This window comes from Canis lupus, chromosome 31, assembly GCF_048164855.1.
Source record: "Canis lupus baileyi chromosome 31, mCanLup2.hap1, whole genome shotgun sequence".
NCBI classification, from domain to species: Eukaryota; Metazoa; Chordata; class Mammalia; order Carnivora; family Canidae; genus Canis; species Canis lupus.
In genome coordinates, this window is record NC_132868.1 from 7,661,104 (window position 1) to 7,687,171 (window position 26,068).

Consider the following 26,068-nt stretch of genomic DNA (forward strand, 5'->3'; position numbering starts at 1 on the left):
TGTGAGAGGGGTGCAGAGCAGGAAAGGGCTGTGCGGCAAATCCAAGGGATGGTATGGTAAGAGGCCCTGCTGCTTATAACCACATGATCCAGAGACCCCACAGGAGACCCCACAGGCAAAGAGACACCAGGAATGGGGACCAGATGCTGTATGAAGCGGAACTGGCTGAGCCAACACTAAAGCCCAACTGCCCACTCTGTCCAGTGTTGCTCCCCCTTCCCCTTCTTGGTTCCCTAATGTGAGGATCCCAAGAGGATGCTCTCCCCAAAAAAGTATACATATATGTTTTTCCAACCCCTTTTCCAAGTGTATCCCTTGAGCAAACATACCCAAATAGGCCTTAACTAGCTGAGATTTTTAAAATCTTTCAACCACATTACCAGCAACTGAAGCCTGTTTAATGACACCTGCCATAACAGAAAAGTTCTCAGAGCCTCCTCCTGCTGAACTGCCCTGGCAGGTAAATCGCTTTCCACATCCCTCTGCCACACACATCCATACATGCTACATGGGGCTCTCCACCCTGCCTGTGCACTCCATGCCCACCATCGCCCCACACCCACCATCCAACCCTATGTTTACTAGGGCACTCAGGTCTAGTCCCAAACCTGTAATTACCTCACTTAACGTTTAAATTTGCACAACAATGAGGCATAAGTGGGAAACAATACCTGATAATTGTTTCTATAAACACGTTTATCTGAATCCTTTAGAAGACACTATAAAGAAATGTTAAAAAAAAAAAAAAACACTATCCTAACAAGTGTTGGCAAACAGCTCTAATGTACTAGAAAGTTATATTTAAATTGCCTCTCAGATGTCTAAGCCTTGCTTCATTAAAAGTGAATCAAGAAACAAATAGGGATCCTGCACTGAGGGGGTGCGGTTTATGAGAGAAAGCCCATGTGAAACCCCACAATCAGCCACTCTAAAGAAAGAGGGCGTGGCTCTTCATGGAAAGATTGGCTGCAATGGAAATTTATTCTAGGCACGCTGGAAGGAGTTTCAGGATGCCAGATACTGACACAGTAGCCAGACATCAGCTGTTATTCAACCCGATGCTCAAAATTTGCAGACTACTTTAAAGGCACTTCTTTTTTATTTAAATTAAATTTGCCAACATATAGTACATACTTAGTTTCAGATGTAGTTCTTTATTGGTAGAAGAAATACACTTGACAAAAGAAAACTATTTCATACAGGCAAAAACTAGCCTATAAGGTATTACCAAGATAAAAAATAATCCACAAAGTGAAGCATCCCAGGATATCAAAAGTCCATGCTGGAAAAGAGATCTGACTGTAAATTAGTGCTTCAAGTTTAGCTAAAGTAATCTCCCGAGTGCCCACAGCAACTTGCCACCACCTGACTCACACCTAAAATGAGAAACAATTGTCCAAAATAACAGAGAAACTGAGTTCTTAAGTATCTGCTGCTTCAAAGACAGATGTAATACAAGCACTTCTGCAAGGCACAGGCAAACATTCTGTAAGGGGCCAGACAGCAACCATCTCAGGCTCTGACAGCCTCCTGGTAACCACTGAACTCCACCAGTTTAGTGGAGCAGCAGCCACAGACAACATGTGAATGGGCAGGCAGGCTTGTGTTCCTATAAATCTTTACTTCCAAGACACGGGGTGAACCACATCTGACCAGCAAGCCAGTTTGTTGACCTCTGTTGTAATGTAATAAACAACAACAAAGCAGCACCCTTGATAAGTTAATATTCTATAGCATGCGGCATAAAGTAAAACCACTTACCTGGCCGACAGACTCCTGCAGATGCACCTGCAAATATTCTGGTGGTAAGGCGGGAATACTCAGAGAGGCTTGTGAGAGTGGGGGTATCGAGTGGGTAAGTGAGGACTGAGATTCCGCTGTCGGAGCACTCGACTGATCTCTATTCACTGCATTCTGTTCCTGAACCTCAGAATCCTTTCTCCCCGGATCATCTAATCTCAGAAGTTCAACTTGTGATTCAATATATAATAATTCTGGTTTCACAGGTTCCATCCTTTGGGAGGCATTAGATGCCATCTTGAGAGCTTCATTCCTCTCTTTTTCTCTACTGGACATAAAGTGCTTCGTGAGAGCAGCCCAAAGTCCGTTAATCCATGGCTCAACCACAAGTTCTAAACTGATGGTTATAACAAAAAAGGAAAAAAAAAAACAACAAATGCCTAAGTTCTCCATTTAAATATATAATAGGAAAATGGCAGTCTATTTGGCAGAATGCTATGCAAATGTCAAAAACACCAAAAATAATGACTATCAGAAAACATAATATACTCATAATTAAGTTAAAAACATTATTCTGTGTTCATTAGCATTTTAGCTGTAAATAAAATGAGCATAACGGTCAGAAAAGAAATGAAATCATTTTAGTAATAGTAACAGGAATAGGATTGTTCTTAGCTTCTTAAAATGTAGTTGGTAATCTTTATTTCAAAAGTCGTAATTCTAAGTAAGCATGTAAAATTCTCATGAGGCTAAGACACTTAACCCAAATCCAAGTCTACTCTAATATCACATATTTACATATGTCAAATGTACCATTTTTTTTGCTTAGCTCATTTACTAATTTTTTTTCCCCTATTGATTAAAGTATCACCAGGATATCACTCTGGATTAATACTAAGTATTTTGACTAAGTAAACAGTTCAAACCTTCAACTAGTCCTGAACATTTGGTAGTATTTCCAGGGAGTCTAAAGGAAGAAAAAAAAAACCACACTAATTTTCCTTTAGAAAAGCTGAAAGAATCATAGGTATGTTTTATAATATGGTAGCATATTTACTAATAAACAAAGTAGGATAAGCCAGCAACAACATTCCCTATATTCCCTGAACAGTGAAACTTTAAGTACAATCAAAAGAAACCATCCATCAGAATCTTGGAAAGACCAACCTTCTCATTTTTCATCACAATTCAAAGGACATATCAATTAAATTCTAATTCATAAAGTTAAATAACAGGAAAAGGCATATTTTAGACCTCGGTCTTGTTATGATTCTGGCTATAATCTCATTAGTACACATCCCTCCCTCAGAGCCTTTGGAAAAGCAAGTACATAAAATTCTGGGTTCCACAATGACAGCTACGTTTAAAATGCCATTCTTGCAGCTCAGACATATTAAGACGGTAACCCTCCCAGCAAGAGAGCTAACATCCACAAAATACTTAGTAGAGGGTAGACATTATTCTAAGAGGACAACGTGTATCAATTCATCTGTTCCTCCCCAAAACTTTCCAGAACACACACTATTTCCCCCTATTTCACAGAGTTGTAAAGGTGAAGCACACAAAAGGTAAGTAATATGACCAAGATTTCACAGTCAGTGAAGGGGAGGTGGGGGGTAATCAAGGATCTGCAAGCAGGTAACTAGACTCCACTCTGTGTTCTTAACCCCATCAATGTAATGTGCTGGCTGGTACAATAAGCCAGGATATCTCCTTAAAAATAATTTTAGAAGAGGGAAAATTCAAGTGAGGTGGTTAGGTTGAGGAAAACACAGTCCAGAATCTTAAAACTGGATCCAGTGAATAAACAGGAAAACTGAAAGCCTCTGTAGGAAGAAAAATATGGACTCAGTGATAGGCCCAACGGGTTCTGTAAGAAGTTAGCAAGTAAATGGCTCATATGAGACAAAAAACACTTAATGGCAACAGGATTCTGGCAAAAACCAAAAACACAAAAAAACATCAATATAGACAGACAAAACATGCAAGGCAATGTAGTAGAGCTTTGTCACAATTCAGAACACGTGTGCTGGGGATGTGGAAAAAATCCAGCTCATTCCTACCAATGATGGAGAAAGTGGATGTGGACAGTGGGCTGAGTGAAGAGAAGCATCCCCAGCACACCCACGCAAGGTGGTACTGTGCAGAAAAGCAAGCACTTGCTGAATTTGTCATCATTCATAAACAAAGGTCAAGTGAGTGAGAAGTTAATATATGCACCAAGAAGGAAAAAAAAAATCAAGTGGGTGTGCTGTTATTTGCTGAAATAGCAGAAGGCTAAATGATAAACTATGTTGGACAACATCTATTATAAGATCTTTTAATAAACACATAAAGAGGATTTGAAAGATGGCACACAGGGTATAATACTGAACTATAAAAACAAGAGTAAACTAATGGAAACGGGGACTGTATTTCTACCTAGCACCGTGGCAAGTGCTCATTAAGATGTTAAGGGAGAGAGCCAAAGCACGTAGCATCCCTAAAGGCCCCTGGTCTGTGTCCTCTGTCAGTGAAGCACGGCCTGCTGGGCACCTTCCCTGTGAAGACCCACAGTCACTCTGTGCACATGGCAGAGAAACAAACATAAAGGCTATTAACGTTCCTAAAGAAAATGTGGACCCCTACAAATGCCTACACATTTCAAGATAGAGAACTGTCCTGTGGCATCCTTTCAAAATTCTTCCATTAGCAGGTATGGAGATGGGTGAGGCGCTTAAAAAAGTCAACGGAATACAAATGTAAATCAAGCTCAGGTTGATCTGTGGTCCTAGGGCTAAAAAAGCTAACAAAATGAAAATATCACTTTCAAAATAAAATCTTCAGTGCCAAGTCAAAAATCACATTTCATAAACTCACAAACTTTCATCTAGTACAAATAAAGGCTGACTGGAAGTGGCAGAGGAGAAGCACGTTGTTCTTACCCTACACAGTCATCCGCGTGTCCGGTGTCATAGAAATGCTGGGCACCAAGCTCCTGAAGTCGCTTATCAATGATCTTCCCACCGTTACAGAAGTATGTATATTCTGAATCACCCAGCCCTAAAGAGCCCAGATAGACTATTAGTGCACACATAGTAACATATAAATTTAAAGATTACAGAGGAGATAAATACTTGAAACAATATCATCCCATGCTCTGATTAATAATACACACCTTCACTTTTTCTGAAGTAATACTAAGTATGCAAGTAACTGTCTTCTTTTTTTTTTTTTTTTTTTTTTTAAGTAACTGTCTTCTATTTCACAATGTTGAAGTATCAAATGCATCCAAACAAAAAAAAAACACTTTTTGGCCATTGTTAAGAGAAGTATTTTCACATTTTTGTAACCTTGAATCTAAGAATATGGAAACCTTTGGCAGCCCGTGTGGCTCAGCGGTTTAGCACTGTCTTCAACCCAGGGCCTGATCCTGGAGACCAGGGATTGAGTCCCACGTCAGGCTCCCTGCATGGAGCCTACTTCCTCTGCCTGTGTCTCTGCCTCTCTCTTTCTCTGTCTCTCATGAATAAATAAATAAAATCTTTAAAAAAGAATGGAAACCTTAAAACAAGAATTAGGTGAGTTTAAAAAAATGTAACATCTGTATTTGCAGATTTTTCTGATCTGGTGCAAAGGTCTGCAAACTACAGCTAGTGGGTCAAATACCACTATAAATAGTTTCTCTTCTATAAATAAAGTATAGTATCTCTTCTGTAAATAAAGATGTGTTGGAACACAGCCAAGTCCATTTGTTCACATACAGTTTATGGCAGCTGCAACAGCAAAGTGGTTGTTGTAAAGAACACATGGTCTGCAAAACTTAAAATGTTTACCACCTGGCCTCTACTGAATTACTGACCCCTAATCAAGAGCATAGAGAGGTGCATCTGCAACATAATCATTTCCTGTATTTCTGTGTTAGGTGAATGAGGAACTACTTCTGTTTCCTGGTCAGAAAATGGACTAATGCTTTCATGCTTCCTCAAAAATGTTGAAGTGTCAATATCTTCCTTAAAAATTAAAAGTGTCAATATCTCAGTTGTTTAATCATCTCCATGTACTTTCCCAACAAGAACAGAGTGAGCAATGTGAGGCCATAAATGGCATAACAGTGACTAGAATGGTTGGATACTTTTTTTCAAGATTTTTATTTAAGACAGAGAGAGAGAGCATGCATGCACACATGAACAGGGGGTGGGGCAGAAGCTGGCTCCTCACTGAGCAGGGAGCCTGAAATAAGGCTCAATCCCACGACCCGGGGATCATGACCTGAGCTGAACACAGACAGTTAACCAAATGAGCCACTCAGGTACCTCCAGTTGGATTCTTTTTTTGAGGAATTTTTTTAAAGCAATACATACATGTTCATTCTAGAAAATAAAGAAATTTAAAAACTTGAATAAAAAATATACTCTAAAATACTTTTTTAAAAGCTTTTTTATTTATTCGTTTCAGAAAGACAGAAAGAACACAAGCAGGAGGAGCAGCAAAGGGAGAAACAGACTCCCAAATGAGCTGGGAGCCCAACTTGGGACTCGATCCTAGGACCTAGAGATCATGACCTGAGCCAAAAGCTCAACCATGCTTTTGATGGATGATGGCTGATGGATGCTCAACCATCTGAGCCACCCAGATGCCCCTCTAAAATACCCTCTTGAGTAAGTTATACAAAGACAGATCTTAGCCAGGGTCATAACCTCAATTTTCTAATCAGTTACTTATCACAGCATAATTCATCTTTACCAGATACTTTCCCCCCAAATAATTCTCAAAGAAGATTCAAAGAACATAGATCACGAGCTAGTAATATAGGCTCTGAATTCTCTCTCTAGTGTCCTATCTTGCTGAGCTAGTCCTTCTGATCTTTATCATAGTTTTCTAACCTATACTTTACAGAGCTCCAAGCCAGTGTTTCCTAACCTGGGATACACACTAAAATTACTAAAATGACCAGGGAGCTTCTAAAACCACTGATGCCAGGGCCCCACCTCCAAACAATTATGTAAGGATCACTGGAGGTGCCCCCCACCACTGATCTTGACATGTGGCTAGGATTAGAAATCATCCTAGGGCACTGGTTCTTAGGGAGATCAGATCTACATGGGAGTTTTGTTTTGTTTTGTTTTTAAACAAAACAAGAAAACAATAAAACAGCATTCACAGTTGTTCCTTCAGGGCTTTTTTTAGGGTGGAGGGTGGTAGGGAAACAGCAGCTGATATTCTGAAAACTTTCCTGGTTGAATCTGATGGTTAAGAATGCTACTCTAGGGGCTTCACAGAGGTGCTGCTGTGGGATGGAGATAGGGGAGGCATTCACAGAACACAGCACATTATAGAAATGCATACAACGTGTAGGTGTAAATAAAAAACTAAGAACAAAACCTATACAACTATATACATTCAGATACCAGAATTAAAACCAGTAATAGCTGAACATAGGCAGAGGGCAAACACAGTCCATACCCAGTAATCCATACCGCAGGTGAGCAAAGAAATCTATGGGCAGAGCCTTGTCCTGTATTTCTTTCACGAACTTGCGTGCAGTGTCGGGTGGGTCTCCGGTACCCGTGGTGGAAACCACCACTACAAGAGGTGCTGTTTCGGTTTTCAGATCATACTACAAAACAAGGATGGCATGTCAGGGATCTATGGCTGCACATAGTTTTGACTTAACACATCAGCAAGGCAACCAGCTCAGTCTTCTATACCCAGAGCCAGTCATCTGTGCTGCACGTGGCTTCACAGCACAGAGGGCACAGAGCGTTTCCAAGTTGGGAAAGGGCAAATGTTACCCTCATTCCCTCAGGGTCCAGGGAGCTCGGAATACCGAGGGGATAAACAGAGATCAAGCTTCTTTATTCTAATCCTCACTTAAATTTAAATATTCCAAAAAGAGTACTTCACTATCTCTATCTCTAATGATCCCACGAGCTCCACTGCTCATAACTCTGAGGAATTCACTTATCTTTCACGCAGATACAAGGATCTGAGCTACCATATTACCAGGTGATTCAATGCTTACAGGCTACAGCACAAGCTGTATACCAAAATGACACAGTTTGTTAAAGTACCTTCATCTGGAAAGGACTACCACGACCTAGGAAGTAGAGAGCCATCTGTTTAGACCTGGGTCAGGAACTGGAGAAATCAATCAGCTGGGGAGAGCAAACATGTACTACTCACTAATTTTCAAATAGCTGCTGGCCTAGGTGGTGATGTGACCCCACAGGGCCAAATCAGGGCTAGTTAAATGATGCTGACAACTTTGTTTGTAGTAACAGATTCAGATTATATTCTAGCATGTGGTGCCTGCAATGCCAACACTGAAGTTACTGCAGAATGACAGGACCTGCTGAGGGTGGTGTTGGGTGAGTGGCTACATCTGAGGTCATCTTGACCCTGACACATAAAGGTTTTCCTATGAACTGAGTTTATAATTCACTTGTGCTGCTGACATCTAGTCTTTTGGACTAGAGACCAGAGGAGGTTATGAACTTGAGTGAGTGTACCAGCAGGGTAACTGTTAAAAGTACTGAGCTAAATTTGACGTATATGTGGCTGGCACATTACCTGTGCTTATATAGAAGCTCCTGCCGACGGCTATGGACTGAATTGTAGAAAGCAGTAGAATCTAGAGAACTCAATCAGACAACTGAGAGAAGAATACAGATCTGTTATGACCTTATGTAACCTAAGGCAGGAATTTCTGCAGAGACTGAGCATAAAAATAAGCAGTCCCTGACCTAAAGAAGCTGACTCTTCTCTAGATCCTTACGCTTTTACTTTAAGTTCTACTCCACAAAAGCACTGCATGGTCCTTCACTTGGAGGCATTCTGACATGAAGGGCAAGGTTTCTATGTTGGGGAAATACAAACAGGGCACTGGGATTCGTGAGTAGGAAGGCACACACGTGCGCGCGCACACACACACCACCTCATTAGGTCTCACAGCCACCCTGTGAGATAAGGCAAGCACTACTACTTCCCCATGATTGAGGAGTAGTTACTGGTCTGTTTTTGACACCGTTCTAACTCAAACCTACACTTCTATGTGTTAAAAAAAAAAAAAGACAAAAATCTTACAACACAGTTAACAAAATTTCTGTCTTAAAAAAAAGGGGGGGGAGCATGGAGGTTTTCAGTAGCCTACTTTGCTGTTTAACATCGCCTCTCAACCAAAATACTTTGCGTATAAAATACAGTAAAAATGAGTAACCGCTTACCTTATCCGACTCGCTAATACAGTGAAGATCTGCAGAAAATCCATGTGCAAATGCTTTTTCATATATTTCTTCTGCTATGGCCTTTGCCTGTCCTTTCTGTGTAGCATAGAGTAACAAAAACCTCCTCATCACCTCACAGCATAGGCTATAAATTAACAATTACCTGAAAAACAGGAGAGAAAAAGGGATTTTCTTTTTCACTAAGGAGTACACCTCAGGTATTAATCCTGCCTCACAATCTTTTTTAAAAGGTTCCAACAATATCCACATATAATATGAAATAGACTTCTCGGTGTTACAGTAACTGTCAGTGAGTCTAAGAAAGACAGAATTCATCAAACCAGGGAAAATACCGCAGTGAAGCTCTAAGCCCATGGCTCAGAAATCCAACGCTGGGGTCAGACTACCTGCACTTGAATCCAGCATCCGTCACGTGCAACTGCAGAACCTCAGGCAAGCTTTTCAAATAATCTGTGCTGCAGCTCCCCTACCCTTAAAATGGGGAAAGCAGTACCCACCAGACAAGGACGTGCCAGCTGCAAAGACCTGAAGCAGAGCTGAGACACAGTGGCGCTCAATACACCTCAGACATTTTTATTTTAAAAAACATAAGAGGAGTCTGCACAGTTTAGTCAATTAAGCGTCTGCCTGCGGCTCCGGTCATGAGCCAGGAGTCCTGCGATGCGGCTGACTTCGGGCTCCCTGCTCAGCAAGGAGGAAGTCTGCTTCTCCCTCTCCCTCTCCCCACCTTCCCTTGGCTCTTGGGCATGCTCTCTCTCAAATAAATAAAACCTTAACAAAGAAAAAGTAAAAATTCCATTGAAAGTGTAGGATTCTGTTCCTACATGGTCGTAATACCACATAAAGGAATCACAGCGTTGAAGTCAATCAAACTACGTACCCTATTGTTTAATTCCCTATCAAATACACAAGTGAGTGCACGGGTGTATATAAGCACAGTCAAGCTCAGAATATGTTTTTTTCCTGAAGGGAAAAGCAGCCATGGGACACAGACTTGTTTCCATACTCATCCAGTCTCTAAAGCTGGGGGACTGGTGGGTGCCCGACTGGCTCAGTCCCAGAGGGTGAGACTCTTCATCTGGGGTGGGGAGCTCGAGCCCCCACGTTGGTGGAGGGATCACTTAAATAAATAAAATCTTAGAAAGAATAAAATAAAACTTGGAGACTGTCGTCAACTCGCAGGGGCAGATTTCGACAAACCAGGATCAAATCCTAGCTTTTCTGGAACCGGCCCTCAGTAATTTTATGCTCCCCTGACCTGACCACGCGAAGGGACAAACGAAGCCATAAAGAAATTAAACGAATCGTGCCCGATAACATGTTTAAGACCATGGAACGCGCTTAGGGAAGAGAACAGCGCCTGGCACGGAGCACGTGCTCAAGAAATCCGCGGATTGAACCAACGACCCGGTAAACGGAGGCTACGAAGACGGCACACGAGGAGCGCGGAGGCAGCGAGGCAAAGGTCGCCGCCCCGGGTCACTACAGCTACGGACCTCGAGCTCTTCCCGGGCTCCGGGCACGGCCCCCAGTGCCCCCCGCCCCCCGGCCCCCCGGGGCAGGACGCCCGCAGCCCACCACCTCCAGCTCCCCCCCCGCAGCCAGCAGGTGTGCGGCCCCCCGGCCCCCGCAGGGCCCGCGCACGGGAGAGGCCGGGAGCAGCTCCCCCTCCCGGCGGCCCGGGGGCCCCTCGCCTCGCCCCCCGCCCCCCCCAGTCTAGGGAAGTGTCCGGGACGGAGACGCCCACGGGGGCCCACAGCGACCCGCGGGGTCGGCGCCCCGGGGCCCAGGCTCCCGGCACACCCGCGAGCGCCCCGCCAGGCCGCCGGAGGTGGGACGCGGGGGGCACGGAGGCCGGTGCCCTGGTCCGGGCCCCGAGGGCTCGAGGGAGGCGGGCCGCCGCCCCGGGAACGGCAGCCACCGGGTCCCACCTGAGGGGCCACCGCAGGGGACGCTCCCGGAGAGCGCGGGACACAGCCTGCCCGGCTCCGGCGCCTGCGCACTCCGTCGCGGCGCGCGCCCCGCCCTCGCCCGGGACCGCGGAGGCGCCGGGGAAGGACCGGGCCAATCACAGCGCTCCGGGCGTGGGCGTGGGCGTGGGCGTGGGCGTGGCCTCCTCCCTACGCCTGCGCCGGGCTGCGGGGGGCGGGGCGGCGGGGCGCGCGTACGGAGGCCCGCGAGGCCCTGCTCGGCGCGGCGGCCGTCGGCGCGGGAGGCCCCCGGCGCGGTAGGTGTCCCCGCGCGGCGCCCGTGGGTCCTCGGCGTGGCGGCGCCCGTGGTTGAGCGCAGGTCCCGCGTGGGGTCCTTCCAGCGCGGGGAGGACGCGGTTCCCAGGGCGCCCGGTGTCCGCGGGCCGCCCCCTCCCGCTCCGTGCCTCGCGCCGCCTCCCTTCTCTGGGGCCTGCTCCCCTCGGCCGAGCTGGCCCCGTGTCTCGCTCAGCCCCGGCCGGGCCTCGACCCGCTGGCGCGCGTGTCTGCTGACCCTGGTGTGCGGGGACCCGTCGCTGTGCGGCGTCTGTTGCTGGCGGCGGGCCGCGCGCTCCGGCAGCCCCGGAGGGAGCGTGGGTCCCGGCGCCGCCCCTCGGCTGACCCGGGGCGCCCGTGCCCTCGTCCTGCCTCCTGGGTGCCGCGGGGCGGGGGAGCGGGGCCAGCCGCTCTCCCGAGCTGGGCCCTTGCGCTCCGGCGCGAGGCCTTCATGGATCCCGCCCTAGGAGGACGCAGCGTGTGTTGGACACCGTGTTTTCTATTTCCTTTAGTCACAGATCAAGAAAAGCGGGGAGTCCGATGGCATGGCTCTAATCACCTTGCGGAGGAACCTTTGCCATTTATCCGACTTTCGCATACACGGAGCTCTGGCTGCCCTGAGAAACCATCCTGTAAGCCGTGTTCACAAGATCGCCGAGGAGCGCCGGCCTCCGTGGTTCTGTCCGCTACCGTCGGAGCCTGTCAGGGTCAGGTTCCATCACGCCTGCGGCCAGAAGTTCCATTCAGAGAATGGGAACGACCTCCTCCATCCAGCTGGTGAGCTGGTGTTCCCTCCAGCCCACGACTGGGATACGCCCGAACAAAACCCTAGCCGGGTGGATGAGCAGACGTTTTACGAGAGACTAAACCACCTCACCTCATCAGAAGAAGTGTTAAGCTTTGTAAGTACGCTGCAGGCTTTGCCTGATACTCTGGCAGCAGGGGCCTTACAGCGGATTTGTGACATGGAAAGAAAAGATGGTGATCAAAAGCTGCCCAAAGAGATACTGAAGAATAGTGTCTTTCAAGCCTTATGCGTTCAGCTTGAACGGGAATCCTCGAGTCTGCCAGACCCTGTTTTGGTGACGGCTTTGCAAGCTCTGACTCTGTTGCACGCGGATCCCCAGAGTAGCTTGTTACTGAACCTGGTGGCGGAATGCCAGCGTCGTCTCCAAAGGGGTGGCCTGGAAGTTCACAGTCTTTGTATTCTTGGGGAAAGTCTGATTAAACTTCAAGGTCCAGGCTGTGCGACGCTAGAACTGATTATATGTCAACTGCAAGGTGAAAAATTGGAAGAATTTACCCCTGAGGATATTGTGACCCTTTATAGAATACTGCAGGCTTGTACTGTAAAAGTAAACCAACACCAGGCATTTCTAAATAGGATCAACACCTTTTCTCTGTCAGTAGTTTACAGTTTGAGTCCTGCATTGATGAGCCAGATGCTCGGTGCCCTCGTGGTTCTTGATCAAACTCAAGCACTTCCTCTGTTTATAAAATTGGGAAAATCTGTTGTGAAGCATATCCCTCATTTTACTAATGAGGAGCTCAGAAAAGTCTTAGAGGCTTTCATATACTTTGGGCACAACGACAGGTTTTTTACAAAAGCCCTGGAGCAGCACGTAGCTTCTGCGTGTCTCACTTTGGGTCCTGACGTTGTCAGCAAAGTCATGGAGTACTGTAGTAGGAAACGGATCCTTTCAAAACCCATCCTCGATGCAGTGGCGGAAACTTTCATTTGCCAGTCAGAAAAATTTTCACCTCACCAGATTTCTGAGCTAATAGAACCATTTGGAAAACTCAATTACTTGCCCCCAAATGCCTCTACTTTATTTAGAAAGCTGGAAAATATGTTGCTCACCCATTTCCATTATTTCCCACCCAAGACACTATTGAAAATTCTCCATTCGTGTTCGCTAATTGAGTGCCATCCAGTCAATTTCATGGCAAAAATATTCAGCCCTCATTTTCTTCAAAAGCTGCAAGGTGAGTTGGTTATAACTTCTGAGGGTGGGAAAAGTAGCCCTGGAACGTGTGAGGTTTTCAAGTCGTGTATCTACTTGTGTACTGAGCAATACGCTGCCTTTGTTTTCACTTCCGTAATAACCGAAGGAGGAGGTCTGAAGTGTCAGGTGCTAGTGTGAGCACAGAGTTCCAGAATGATGGAACACCACACAGAGAAAACAGTTTCAGGTAAACAGACTGCCAGCCAGGAGTTGTGTAGGGATGTGACCTGGCACTGGGAGAACAACATGTCAGAAGCCACAAGAGCAACTGTAGACTTCTTGGTTTTGGAAAGGATAGTGTTGGTCATCTTCACTGATGGCCACCCAGATGTGTTAGGTGTCCCTATCTCCATAGTTAAAGGAAATTCTCAAAAAAAAAATAAATAAATAAATAAAAAAAAATAAAAAAAAAAAATAAAGGAAATTCTCATGGATTTTAACATACCTCTAACTTTTCATTATGTTCTGCAGTTTAGAACCTGAGTTCTTTGGAAGTTAAAATGAGATCTCACTGATGGCAAGCAAGAAGGCATGATTAATTCTGACAAGTTCTTCATCCAGGGTCCTGTACAAGTACATGGCTGCCGAAGTCATTAGTGTTCATTGTGCATTCCTGGATGTTCCTTTGTTGGGTCACACATACCAAAATCCAAACCTAACTACAACTGGAATGCTTTTTATTTCAGGTGAAGAATTGTATTTGGACCGACTGAGCCTCGCACAGCTGACCCAACTATTCTTAACCTCAGTCCTAGAATGCCCTTTCTATAAGGTAAGAGCGTGGGTGTGTTGCCTTATTTCCCTGTGGGGACAGCTTTCTTTTGTCCTCCACCCCCCAATTTTTTAAGTTTTCTCCTCTTTGGATCTGTCTCAGTAACCTCACCAGAGGGCAGAACTTGCATCCACTTGGAGTTACTTGCCACCAGGTAGCCTTTTCTTAGATTAACTGGCCCCAATCCTGTTGGCTTGTCCTTGAAGGACCCATTTCCTGCTGTCCTGGAATATTTTGTCAAGTGCCGCAGTCAGAGTGCCCTGGATGCATGCTGAGGGCCATGCAGGGCTTTAGCACTTCCATAGCTGTTAGATACAAAAGTATGAATCCCTGGACTGAGCAAATCCTAAATTATTTTGAGAACATTTTTAAGCCAAGCCAGAAGTTTCATTCATCTCTGATAGGGTTTAGGTTAGGTACAATTTGTCTTTCCCCATCTAGTGCTCTACAGATTCGTTCTCCTGCCTTAACTCAGGCACCTTGTATAGGATAACAGACAGCACCTCCAGACTTGCTCACTCCTGCCTGGTCCCTGGGCTAGACTGAATCACCTTTAAGCATAGCTCATTTCAGAGTAGTGTGTAAGAATGGAAAGATACCCCTGTTTGCTATAAAGCCCCTTAAATAGTGCTAAGGTACATAGAAGCCAGTGCTACTTACCCCCAGCCTTCCATCCCTGAAGGAGCAGCGTTGGCAGCAGTTTTTTGTGCACACAGGCACAAACACTATCCTGTTTCTCTCATGCCTAGGCTTGGGGCTATTGCAAGGACAGTGTGCTTTTATACACCTGGCACATCATGTACACTCCCAGGGGCAATACATAAAGTATTCTTCTTAAGAAGGGCATGCTATTTCCAGGTATTTATTCCATTCCATCATTGTTGGACTTCCAGGTTTCTCCCAGCATTTCTCTCTGTCAACGGGCTGTAGTAAACATTGTTACATGTCCTTCCCTACTGGAGCCTTTTTGTTTTTCAATCTAGAGACTAGATTCCTGAAAGTGAGATAACTGCGTTACCTACACACTTTTGCCCCTAATGGTTGTACATGTCCCTTGTCCTGCAGGAAATGAAGATGGCTGTGGCTTTGCCTCTTCTCTTGCTGCGTGTTATCGGTCCTTTAATTGTTGTCATTTGACTCCGTGGAAAAGACAACCATGTCACTTGTTTAATGAAAAATAATGAGTCAAACATACTTTCATCACAGTGCTTATTGGTTCATGCATGTTTGCTACAAATCCTCTTGTGACCTCCTGACTCCGGTTCCTATTGGGTAGTTTGTCTTTTTTTTTTTTTTTTTTTTTTTTTGAGGGAGAGCACATGTGCACATATATGCAGAGGGAGAGGGGAGCAGAGTGTGAGTGAGAAACTTAAGCAGATCCCATGCTGAACACGGAGCCCAACAAGGGGCGCTTGATCTCAGGACCCCAAGGTCATGACCTGAGCTGAAACCGAGAGTCAAATGTTTAACTGACTGAGCTACCCAGGTGCCCCTGTAGTTCTTATTTTTTCATTTGTTTTAATTTAATACTGTTTATATCTTTTTGCTATACAAAAACCTTTTAGTTTTCTGTAGTGAAATCTTTCTATCTTTTATGACTTCTGGATTTGCTCTCTCCAGAATATCTTACCACTCCTAAAATAATATGAATATTTTACTAAATTTTTAAAAGTATCATTTCCCTTCCTGTATTTAGCTCTTTAACTCACTTGGAATTTGTGGTAATCCATGGTATATGCTAGAACTTTCACAGGGTTCTCCAGTTGGATTACCAGTTGCACCATTTACTACATAGCTATCCTTTTCTCCCTAAGGTGAAACATCACCTGTATCATTTTGTCCTTTACTAAAAACGTGAGTGTCCTCAAGGCCCTTAACACAATTCTAAGAGTTCCAGGGACGTTTCTTGAGCTGTAATAGCATCGTTGTTCCCTTCCTTCGTTTCTTTCTATGACCACTGACTACTTTTAAAACACTTTAAAAGATAACATTGATGTATTGGATTTGAACTACCATAAGAATATTTTTTGTTGTCACTTCAAGGAAGATATTTGTTCCTAACCCTGGAAAAGTATCCTGCCTATAAGTAGTTCTGATCAGACTTATGCTCAGGTGGTAACCTGTTTTATTTTCTGTTTTTTTATCTTATCTTTCTTTCTCATCCAATTTTTAAACATCCAATTTTTAGGGCCAGAAACTTCTTTCTAAATATCAAGTGAGGTCATTTCTTACTCCGTGCTGTTCTCTGGAAACACCTGTGGATTTTCAGCTTTTCAGATCTGTGAAGACTGGACTAATTGACCTTTTGGGAGCAAGATTGTATTTTGCCTCAAAAGTGTTAACACCCTATTGTTACACAATAGGTAAGTAGGAGGGAGTTTTGTCCTTGCTTACCAGCCTTGGCATGCCGTCCTCTTTGGGAACATGTGGGTTTCTGTGGGTCTCAGTAGCCACTGGAAGATCTGGAAATGTGAAGTGGAGGTGGCCCTCTCCTGAAGGCTGTTGGAACAGTGGGTGAACAATAAGGCTGTAGAGTCCAGACTGTTGGGAGCAGGGGTTCCCATGTGGTAACCACATGGTAGTGGGATGTCTTAGGGCAGAGTAACCTTTTCCTGCTTGCTTTTTTTCCTATAAAATTAGAGTAAGAAGTATAGTGACCCAGACTTGTGTCAGGACCAAGTGAGTGTTGCAGAGCGATACCTGGAGTGTAGTAAGCACTGGATCATTGTTAGCTGCTGTGGTACTCTAGCTCCGTGCTGTCCAACACACGGAGCTAGTACCTCAAGCTGCTAAAGTTTACATTAGCTAAAATGTAAAATCCATCTAGAGTTCAGTTCCTGGGTTGCACTAGTCTTGTGTCCAACACTCAGAATCACAGGGGGCTGGTGGCTGTCGCACTGGACAGCAGGGGTGAAAACACGTGCTTCCCAGCAGAAAGTGCTGTTGGACAGGGCTGACTGGAGACTTTGAGGCCCTCTGCCCCTTCACTGGTTTTTAAAATTAACAAGTAAAAGAAAATCAGCTTAAAGGAGACAGCGTCATATAGGCTTCAGGTGGTCCTAGCTCACCTCCTCCTTTAGGAACTCTTTTTACAAAAGGAATGGCAGGAGGACACGGAGGGAAGGGGTGGGGGCCTACTGTGCCCAGAGACTACGTGTTGGGGTCAGGAGGCACTGCCAACGCTGGTGGCTCTGGGAGCCCCAGTGATGAAACTTTTGACTTGTGGAGGTTATACCCTTGTTTCAGTTAAAGGATTTTCTTCACCCTGGGTGAAGAAAATTTTCTTCATCTTTCAGTTTCCCACCACTTACTACAAGGAGAAGGAGAAAGCAGGTGAGGTTCTCATCATGCCCACTACCTTGAGGACCCACTTCTGATTTACATGTGGTTGAGCCTCCTTAATTTAAGGCTGACTTAGTTGATCATAGAGCTGGTTACAGCGAAATCCTCACCATGGTCTGCTGTGGCCATTACTTTGCAGCCTCCAGTGCAGCTGGTACACTGCATTGTGGAAGAATTCAAAACAGAAGGAGGAGGAGGACAGGCGCGTAGTGTTTGTGAGGGTATCACACGTAGAATGTGTCCTTCCTTCTCTCACCAGATGTTGAAATTAAATTAGATGAAGAAGGATTAGTACTACCATCTGCAGTCCATGAAGATGTGCATAAAAGGTAAAGAAAATTTTATAAGACTCAGCGGGCTTGATAATCAATGCTATTTCCTCAAGGGGGGAAAGTGGACATGGTTCTGGAAGTAAAGACACTAGAGTGCAGCACCCCATTTTTGGAAATTCCATGTAACATAAACAATATTTAAAAACTTGAGTGCTCTTTCAGCACAGGAAAAGGTAGCACACCCATGAGTTCCATGAAAATAATGCTGACACACAGGAATAGCCAAATCCCAAGTAAAGCCTTGCCACTAAAAATGTATAAATATTTTGGATTGTCTTAAAAATTAAGTTTCTCCCTCTTACCAGATAAAGGGCTAGTATCCAAAATCTATAAAGAACTTCTCAAACTTAATATCCAAAAAAACAAATAATCCAGTCAAGGAATAAACAGAAGACATGAACAGACGTATCTCCAAAGAAGACATACACATGGCCAACAGGCACATGAAAAACTGCTCCACATCATCGGCCTCGGGGAAATACATGTCAAAACCACGATGAGATACCACTCACCTGTCAGAATGAGTGAAAATAACAAGTCAGGAAACAACAAATGAGGATGTGGAGGATGTGGAGAAAGGCTAACCCTTTTATACTATTGGTGGGAATGTAAGCTGTTGCAGCTACTCTGGAAAACAGTATGGAGGTTCCTCAAAAAGTTGTAAATAGAGCTACCGTACAACCCAACAATTGCACTATTGGGTATTTGTCTGAAGGATACAAACAGTGATTTGAAGGGGCACCTGCACCGCAATGTTTATAGCAGCAATGTCCACAAAAGCCAATATATGGTAAGAGCCCAGAGGTCCATCAGTAGATGAATGGATAAAGACGTGGTGTATACAGTGGAATATTGACTCAGCCATCAAAAAGGATGAAATCTTGCCGTTTGCAATGACATGGATGAAACTAGAGTGTATAATGCTAAGCGAAATAAGTCAGACAAAAACAAATACCATATGATTTCACTTATATGTGGAACTTAAGAAACAAAACAGGATCATAGGGGAAAGGAAGGAAAAAATAAGAAAAACAGAGAGGGAGGCAAACTGTAAGAGACTCTTAACTCTGGGAAACAAACAGGGTTGCTGGAGGGGAGGTTGGGGGAGATGGGGTAACTGGGTGATGGGCATTGAGGAGGCCACGTGGTGATATGAGCACCGGGTGTTGTATGCAACTGATGAACTAAATTATCTAAATTAAATTAAATTAAATTAAATTATCACTAAATTATCTCTGAAACCAGTAATACACTATATGTTAACTAAATTGAAGTTAAGTAAAGAATTGGAAAAAAAATGAAAAATGAAAATTTTGAGTTTCCCTCTCTGATTTTTCAGGGTAGCACTGTGCATTGATGATCCAAAACGATTTTCTCTGAATAGCAAACACTTATTGGGAAAGGAAGCTATTAAACAGAGACACCTGCGCTTGCTTGGTTATCAGGTTGTTCAGGTACGAGTTCTGTTTCCTTTGCTTCAAAAGCAATTTCTACTTTAGACTTGCTTCTCCTAGGGTACTAGGTAGGATGTCAGCCCAGTGGACCAAGAATCTTACATCAAGTTTAAATCCTAACTTCATTCATTAGGCTTGGTCTCTAAATTCATATACAGAATATTCAAATCTTCCTTTTTCCAAAAGTGAAGCATCTCTGCATTCTCTATAAACTACGTTATTAATCTCTATCTCTAGAATTACTAAATTATTAGAATATCTGTTTTGCTTTTATTTCCTTCAATTTAATGAATAGAAATAGAAAAGATGACCCATTAAAACCAGGATCCTCACCGACACTTTAAATGCTTCAGCCCTGATTTCTGTTTGCATTATCCATCACTTACCAAAGCTCCTGTGGGGAGTCCGCGGTGATGCTACATGGAGCCCCCCGGCTGTCTAGCTGTCTGCCAGTGTGCTCTCTGCTGTCCTGTCTGGTTACTTTTTCCATGGCATATTTTACCTACATCTCCAGACTAATTTTCCTAAAATTAACGCACCAGTGCATGTTCAGAAACCTTTATTTTTCCTTCTCTGCTTACAGGATAAAGCAAAAACCCCTCTACATCTCTGCACACAACACCCTCCCCCAGGTCTGAGCTCAGCTGTCTCTTTCCTGCCCCCCGTCCCTCTCCACACTCTCTTGCCTTTCTCCCTTTGCCCATGCTGCTGCCACCGTCTGACTGGTCTCCACCACTCTGAATCCAAATTCCAGCTCAGCACCTGCTCCTGGCTCAGGCTCCCCTTCCACCCTAATCTGAAATGTGAGCCTCCCTCTGTGCTAGAGCGCCAGTTTGCTCTGCATGTTCTGTGGCTTATTTACTGAGCCCTACTTTGTGCCAAGCACTGTTGGAGGTACTGGGGGCACATGATGACTAGCTGTGAGCTTTGCCCTCCAGGAGCTCCCATTCTGCCAAGGGGGGAGGGTCTGAGAAACAGAACACCAGGTGATTTCAGAACATGGCAGATGATGATGTCTGGTATTTCCCTCCCTTTACAGATCCCCTATTATGAGATCGAGGTGCTAAAATCAAGAGGTGAACTCGTGGAATATTTGCAAAGAAAACTCTTTCCTCAAAGCACGGGCGTTTGTTGGTAACAAGAAGGAATACCACCTTTGGGACGCAAATAGTGAAGAATTTGCGTTTTGTGGGACTCAGGACAAAAAAAAGAATGTACATTTGCTCATGGCCTGGGGTGAGCTGGAAAGGGTCTAGTTTTCCTTATACCATGTATACACTTGCCAGGGGTCAGTTTATTTTTATTTTTTTTTCAGGGGTCAGTTTAAAATAAATTTTTATTTTTATTTAATAAGTGCTATTACAGGGACTTTTATACAGGAAGCAATTGACCAAGGACAATAAAGGAACATAATGAGTGTCGTCATTTTTAAGTGTCTATCACTATCACATTTTTAAGTGATAGTCATTTGCTGCTGAGAATATTTTCTTTCAAGACCTGTGTTTCCTCTTGTAACAAATATAAAAAGAAACCTGTAAAGTGTAAAGACGTGGAGGTTAACTTATTTGGGTGGGGTTTTGGGAGGGGCATTTGATGGAGAGAGAAGCTTCTGAATTTTGAAACCAGAATGAATCAAATTGTCTTCCATTGAGTACAGATGCATCCTCGTCCCATGGGGGTCAGGTCAAAGTTCCGGGGAGAAGAGGACGAGGAGGCTGGCTGGTAGAGGGTCGAGAGTGCTTTGGACTTGGGCACTCGGGCTCTTCCACCAGGGACTTCTGTGACCTGGGACAGGGAGACAGGTTGCTCTTAGCCCTGCCCAGCCCCCACTGAGCTGTGCAGCCTGACACTCCTGCGAGACCGGCCTCATTTGGGTTTTGTTCCCACTCTTCAGGGTCATGGATCAACTCAGTGAGCTCGAGTGTCCTACCCATCTCATTCATCACGAAAGATGAATGAGGATTTGAATCTAGTCTTGAGGAGTAGAGCATGGTGGCTAAAACTAGCCTGGGTTTGAGTTCCAGCCATTCCCCTTCTAACTGATGACCTTGGGCCTACATTGCCACAGGGATAATCATAAGTAATAACAGGGCTGCAGATAGTTTTCTGGGACTGCTACCACAGAGTACCACAAACTGGGCGGCCTAAAACAATAGAAATGTATTTTCTCACGGTTCTGGGGGCAGGAAGTCTGAAATCAAAGTGTCAGCAGGGCCATACTCCCTCCACAGGCTCTGGGGGAAGATCTCTTGCTTCTTCCAGCTTCTGGTGGCCCCAGCTCTTCCTTGGTGTGTGGTTGTATCACTCCAGTGCCAGTCTCCCGCTCACACGGCTGTTGTCCCAGGATGGGGGGTATGTCCATTTGGGCAGCATTTCTGTGCCCAAATTCCCATGTTTTTAAACGACTCAAGCCATATTGGATTGGGGCCCACCCCAATGACCTCATCTTAACTTGATTGATCTGCGAAAACCTTACGTCCAAATAAGGTCATAGTCACAGGTATTGGGGATTAGCTTTTTGGTGGGGGGGACACCATTCAACCCATAACAGGTTGAAATGAGAATTAGTTAAAATACATAAAACACTTGGGAAAGCACCCAGAGCAGAGTAAGCTGACAGCCTGTTAGCTAGTGAAGGGCATGGCTCTGATTGCAGAGGATAGATGACAGGCAAACTGGGGTGGGGTAGGGAGAGGTGCCCAGAGGCTGTGGGCCCTGTGCCCCTGTGACCTTGCGGCTCCCTCCCTTGCCTCCAGGGATGTGACTCGCTCATCCCTGGGCAGGTGGGGGAACAGCCTGAGGCGTGAGAAAAGCAAGGAAAGACCTGACAAACAGCCACACACACAGGCGATGACTGCTCCAAATGCTACAAGAAGAAAGTACGGCCCAGAGTGCTCTCCCTCCACCTTTCCTGTTTCTGTGAATTCTCCCCCTGTCGGGACCTTTTCTCCCTCATCCTCTCATGGGAATCAGACCCCCGCCCCCGTATTCAGACCATCATCTGGTGGGCCTCTGTCTCCTTGGCTCTCCCCTACCCGTCGTCGGCTTGGCAGACTTTAAAACACTCTGATGACACCAATGCCTGGGCGGGGGCCTGAATGCTGCAACTGCAGAGGGCAGCAGGAAAGGGCCCAGCCTGGAGGGGCTAGGATCAAATGAGGCAGATCCAGGAGCAGATGATGACAGTGACAACCCAGCCGGCTCCCGGAGGGTGTGCAAGACTCAGAATGCAGGACCCTCCAGGCCTGCCGGAGAGGGAGAGCAGCGTTCCTGGAAAGCCTTGTGAGCCCAAGGTTAGACGAAGGCCGGTGAGTGTGCGGTGAGAGCATTTCAGGCACGGCCTGACCAAAGAGCATGCAGCACAAAACAGGGCAGCCTCACCATAGGATGCCAGTCTGACTGCCACTTCTGTTTTAAGCAAATTTTAATCCTGAAAATGAGCAAGTATGCCATAAGGATCATTTGGCCTAATACATACAAGGTCTCTGGCTTCACCAATTGGAGTGAATTTGATGAACGCTGTAAAATGATAAAGCTCAGTCCTCATCAACTCAGCCCTCGGGCCTCTGACTTGAAATGTTGACCCATACAAGCCAAAGTGATGCTATTCTTGGAAGGACATATCCAGTCTCCTAGCTCTTGTTAACCATACATCGATGATCTCTTTAAATACCTTGCTGTAGCTTTCCAAAAGTAAAAGCAAAGAAAATTTTAAAAGAAAGGAAAAAGGAAAGGAAGGAGACAGAAAGAAAAAATGGGGAAAATGAGTTGGACTTGCAGACAGGACGCCAGCCGCACACGATGACATTCCTCAGGCCGGCCTCCAGGGGGCAGCAGAGCTCCGGACGCGCCCAGGGTTGCCGCCTGCAGAGGGAAGAGTTCCGGAGGCCAGAGGATGGGCCGGGCGCCTGGGGGGGGCGGGGGGCAGGAGCTGCGGGAGCACCGCTGACTGTTCTGCCAGAAGCAAACGGGCGCCTTCCCTTCCCTTCGTCCAAAGAAGGAAGGCATTTTGCCTGAACAAGGCCCGCCCAGGCATGAAGGGTAAACAGGCCGCTGGGGCAGGAGGCGCCTGCCGGGGGGGGGGGGGGGGGGGGGGGGGGGGGTACTTCTGGGAGACCAGGGCCCGACCTGCCCGTGCCCTGCGGCCAGGTGTGTCTGGACAGCTGGTGAACGCCCGCTGGGTGGAAGCAGCAGAACTCAGCGTGTCTGACAGGATTCTGGGAAGGCAGGGAGCCCCTCCGTTCCTCTCTGGGCGTTGCACCCACCTGAAGACTGTGTCCAAGGGCAGCGAGGGCCTCCGGGCTCCGTGCCGGCGAGCCCGGTGAATTAGCCCCCCAACGCTGAGATGTCCCCAAACTGGGAGCATGCACGCGCCCTTGGGAGTCTAACTGCTTCGCGCAGGATAATGAAATGGGCACCTTGGATACTGTTTGGCCAGGATGCTTGGAAAGTAGTAAATGCTCGGAGAGACCCGTGGGCTCTGGGTGGTGGTGCCCGTGTCACCTGGCGGCAAGGGCGCACTTGGGGAAGCCTCCTGGGCCTTCACCTGGTGAACCTGTGGCAGCTGCTTTTGTTAATTAGCACCAAGGACATGGTGCTGAGAATCCTCCCTGTAAAATCTTTGCTATTTGAAACCGAATCAATAGGAATGGAACATTCCTCTATCGCCTGCAGGATCTGAGCCACATAGGTGATTCTGACACAGAAGTCGCCTCCATTTCCACCCCGACGCAGAGCTTCAGCAGGGAGGGGGTTGGACACAACACCCCACATTTACCTTACCTTCGAGGACACCAGGTCCGCTTCTCAGGCCAGGCCTGATGTTTAGCCCTTCTACACGCAACCCAGCTTCATTCAGCTTTACCCCAGCCCTCTGATCACCCTGGCCACCCTTCCTGTTTGGTTCTCCTGGGGTGCTGTCTCCCTCACCTCAACTTCGCACCATCCCAGGGTCCCCAGCATCTGGTGCATACTCTGTGATATTTTGGGTTCTGATTGCAAGAAACAGTATCTCTTAATGACTCTACTGTTTTTTGTGGGACCCAGGAAATTTAACAAAAATCCCCTACCCCTGGACAAGCAGAGCAGGACTAACTCCATTTTGTGCTACACCCGCCACCTCCTGTATCACCCCCACATGACCTGCTTATTGCTTAAGGCGCTGCCGCACCCTAGTCGAGCCGCTGGACACACCCTAATCGGAAATCGGCTCATAACAATGTAACCCCGCCTTGTGCCCGCCACAACTGCGCGCCGATTCTGACCAAAGTAATAGGCCAGCTCAAGGGGATCCTATAGGGTAAGGTGTAATTCAATCGGCCACCTGCCTGTGGACCAACATGACTGTGCAACTCTCTGCGTATCCCATGGGCCACTGGCCCCTATAAAGCTGCTGCGCCTCTTAGTCTCGGGGTCCAAGTCCCTGCTCTGCTGTGTCGGGTGCACTTGGACCCAAGCCCGAGCTTGTAAATAAACCCTCGTGTGTTTGCATCGGTGTCGGCTCCTTGGTGGTTTCTTGGATTCGCAATCTTGGGCACAACGTTTTTAACTTTTTTTTTATGGAAAACTTTGAACACACACAAAAAACGTCTCGAGACAGAACTGCGTAATGAATCCATGTGAGTCCTTTCATTCAGCATGAAAAATTAGCAGAATTTTCCAATTATGTTTCATCTGTTCATTCCCTTTCTTTTCCTTTTTTTATTGGAAAGTTTGTAGAGAAATCTAAGCTATCATCTACTTTTATCCTAAATACTTCAGTATTTTGTGTTCAGTTTTGCTTTTTAAAGATTTTATTTATTTATTCATGAGAGAGGCAGAGACACAGGCAGAGGGAGAAGCAGGCTCCCTGCAGGGAGCCTGATGCGGGACTTGATCCCAGGACCCCAGGATCACGCCCTGAGCCGAAGGCAGACGCTCAGCCACTGAGCCACCCAGGCACCCCAACAAACATTTTTTTTTAATCTAACTATTCTACCATTATTACAGCAAAACTAATAATTATTCTCTACAACCACTAAATACCTGGTCTATATTCTAAATTTCCTCTGCGGTCTCAAAGATCATTTTTAACTGTTGGCTTGTTTGAATCAGGCTCCAAAGGTCACATATTACATTTGGATGTTCTAGCACTAAGCTTTAAGTCTCACATCTACAACTGCCCCCTCGCTCATCTAGTCACATCATTATTTTATTAGAGAAGTTAGAGGACTTGCCCTGTGAAACGTCCCATACTCTCGATTTGGCGTTAGCTACCTTATTCCTCCAATTGTTGTATTTCCTATTAAATTAAAAGTTCGATCCACAGGTTTGGTTAGATTCTGCTTAAGATTTGTCGTCAAGGACGCCTGCTTCAGAAGTGGTGCATTTGCTCTGTGTCATACCATCATGTCCCGCTGTCCCTTTAGCAATAGTTACTAAAACTGATCAGGGGCTTCCTGAATTACCAGCCTGACCGAACACTACTTACATAGTTCACCATCAGCCTTTCACTCCCTGGTTTTACCCCCTCTGGGTGATGGCTGCCTAGATCCATTATCCCAGTAGGTGTTTGGGGGAAAAAAAAAGATTTCCTAATTCTGTCATCACTTTTATCTTTATTAGCTTGTATTCATCTGTAAAGAAGAAATTTCTCTCATCAACTATTTACATGCCCTAAACTAAGGTTTATACAGAAAAAAAAATATATGAGAAGCAAAATGTTACTTCCTTGTATCAATTTTTTGAATAAAATGTTAGTGGTCTGGACAGGTGTTTTCTGTCTTAGAAAGTTACCCGCTCATGAAATATATGTATATATATATATTGATACGTTTCAGTGTATTGCAGTCACCTTTTTGATACTTAAATTGTTTCCTCGTAGACCAATGAGATACCCTTTAGGTTGGCCCCTGTGTCTTTTTGACTTGACACATTAGTTTTTGGAAATTTCTTGGCCCAACACAATGCCCCAG

General features: G+C 45.6%; 2 protein-coding genes across 4 annotated transcripts in view; one reads left to right on the forward strand and one right to left on the reverse strand.

Moving 5' to 3' along the window:
• Positions 1-11,011, reverse strand: part of MTRR (5-methyltetrahydrofolate-homocysteine methyltransferase reductase) — a 31,681-nt gene extending 20,670 nt beyond the window's left edge. For both annotated transcript variants that reach the window (XR_012021660.1, XM_072807365.1), the window contains exons 1-5: positions 10,898-11,011; positions 8,946-9,108; positions 7,186-7,339; positions 4,665-4,782; positions 1,762-2,137 (exon numbers count right to left, since the gene is read on the reverse strand). Coding sequence is in view for 1 of the 2 variants with exons in the window: in XM_072807365.1 (XP_072663466.1) it covers positions 1,762-2,137; positions 4,665-4,782; positions 7,186-7,339; positions 8,946-9,074 (777 nt within the window). In the remaining variant the exon portion in view is untranslated. The remainder of the gene's footprint in view (positions 1-1,761; positions 2,138-4,664; positions 4,783-7,185; positions 7,340-8,945; positions 9,109-10,897) is intronic.
• Positions 11,012-11,118: 107 nt separating this feature from the next.
• FASTKD3 (FAST kinase domains 3) lies at positions 11,119-20,661 on the forward strand. 2 transcript variants are annotated; one of them, XR_012021661.1, is made up of 7 exons: positions 11,119-11,193; positions 11,722-13,195; positions 13,902-13,987; positions 16,176-16,350; positions 17,469-17,658; positions 19,001-19,115; positions 20,155-20,661. XR_012021661.1 is itself a non-coding variant. In XM_072807366.1 (7 exons), exons 2-7 carry the CDS (start codon positions 11,755-11,757, stop codon positions 20,251-20,253), a joined length of 1,986 nt encoding a protein of 661 aa, XP_072663467.1. In that variant the 5' UTR covers positions 11,119-11,193; positions 11,722-11,754; the 3' UTR covers positions 20,254-20,661. The 2 variants fall into 2 exon arrangements, 1 of the variants encoding a protein (XP_072663467.1); XM_072807366.1 differs by having other exon boundaries at positions 17,589-17,658.
• The last annotated feature ends 5,407 nt before the right edge of the window (positions 20,662-26,068 follow it).

Excerpts from the sequence above, each read along its gene's own strand:
- FASTKD3 (XM_072807366.1), top strand. The coding sequence starts at position 11,755 with ATGGCTCTAATCACCTTGCGGAGGAACCTTTGCCATTTATCCGACTTT. Across the intron at positions 13,988-16,175 it reads TAGAATGCCCTTTCTATAAG|GGCCAGAAACTTCTTTCTAA; the intron begins GTAAGAGCGTGG and ends TCCAATTTTTAG. Across the intron at positions 17,659-19,000 it reads CATGAAGATGTGCATAAAAG|GGTAGCACTGTGCATTGATG; the intron begins GTAAAGAAAATT and ends CTGATTTTTCAG.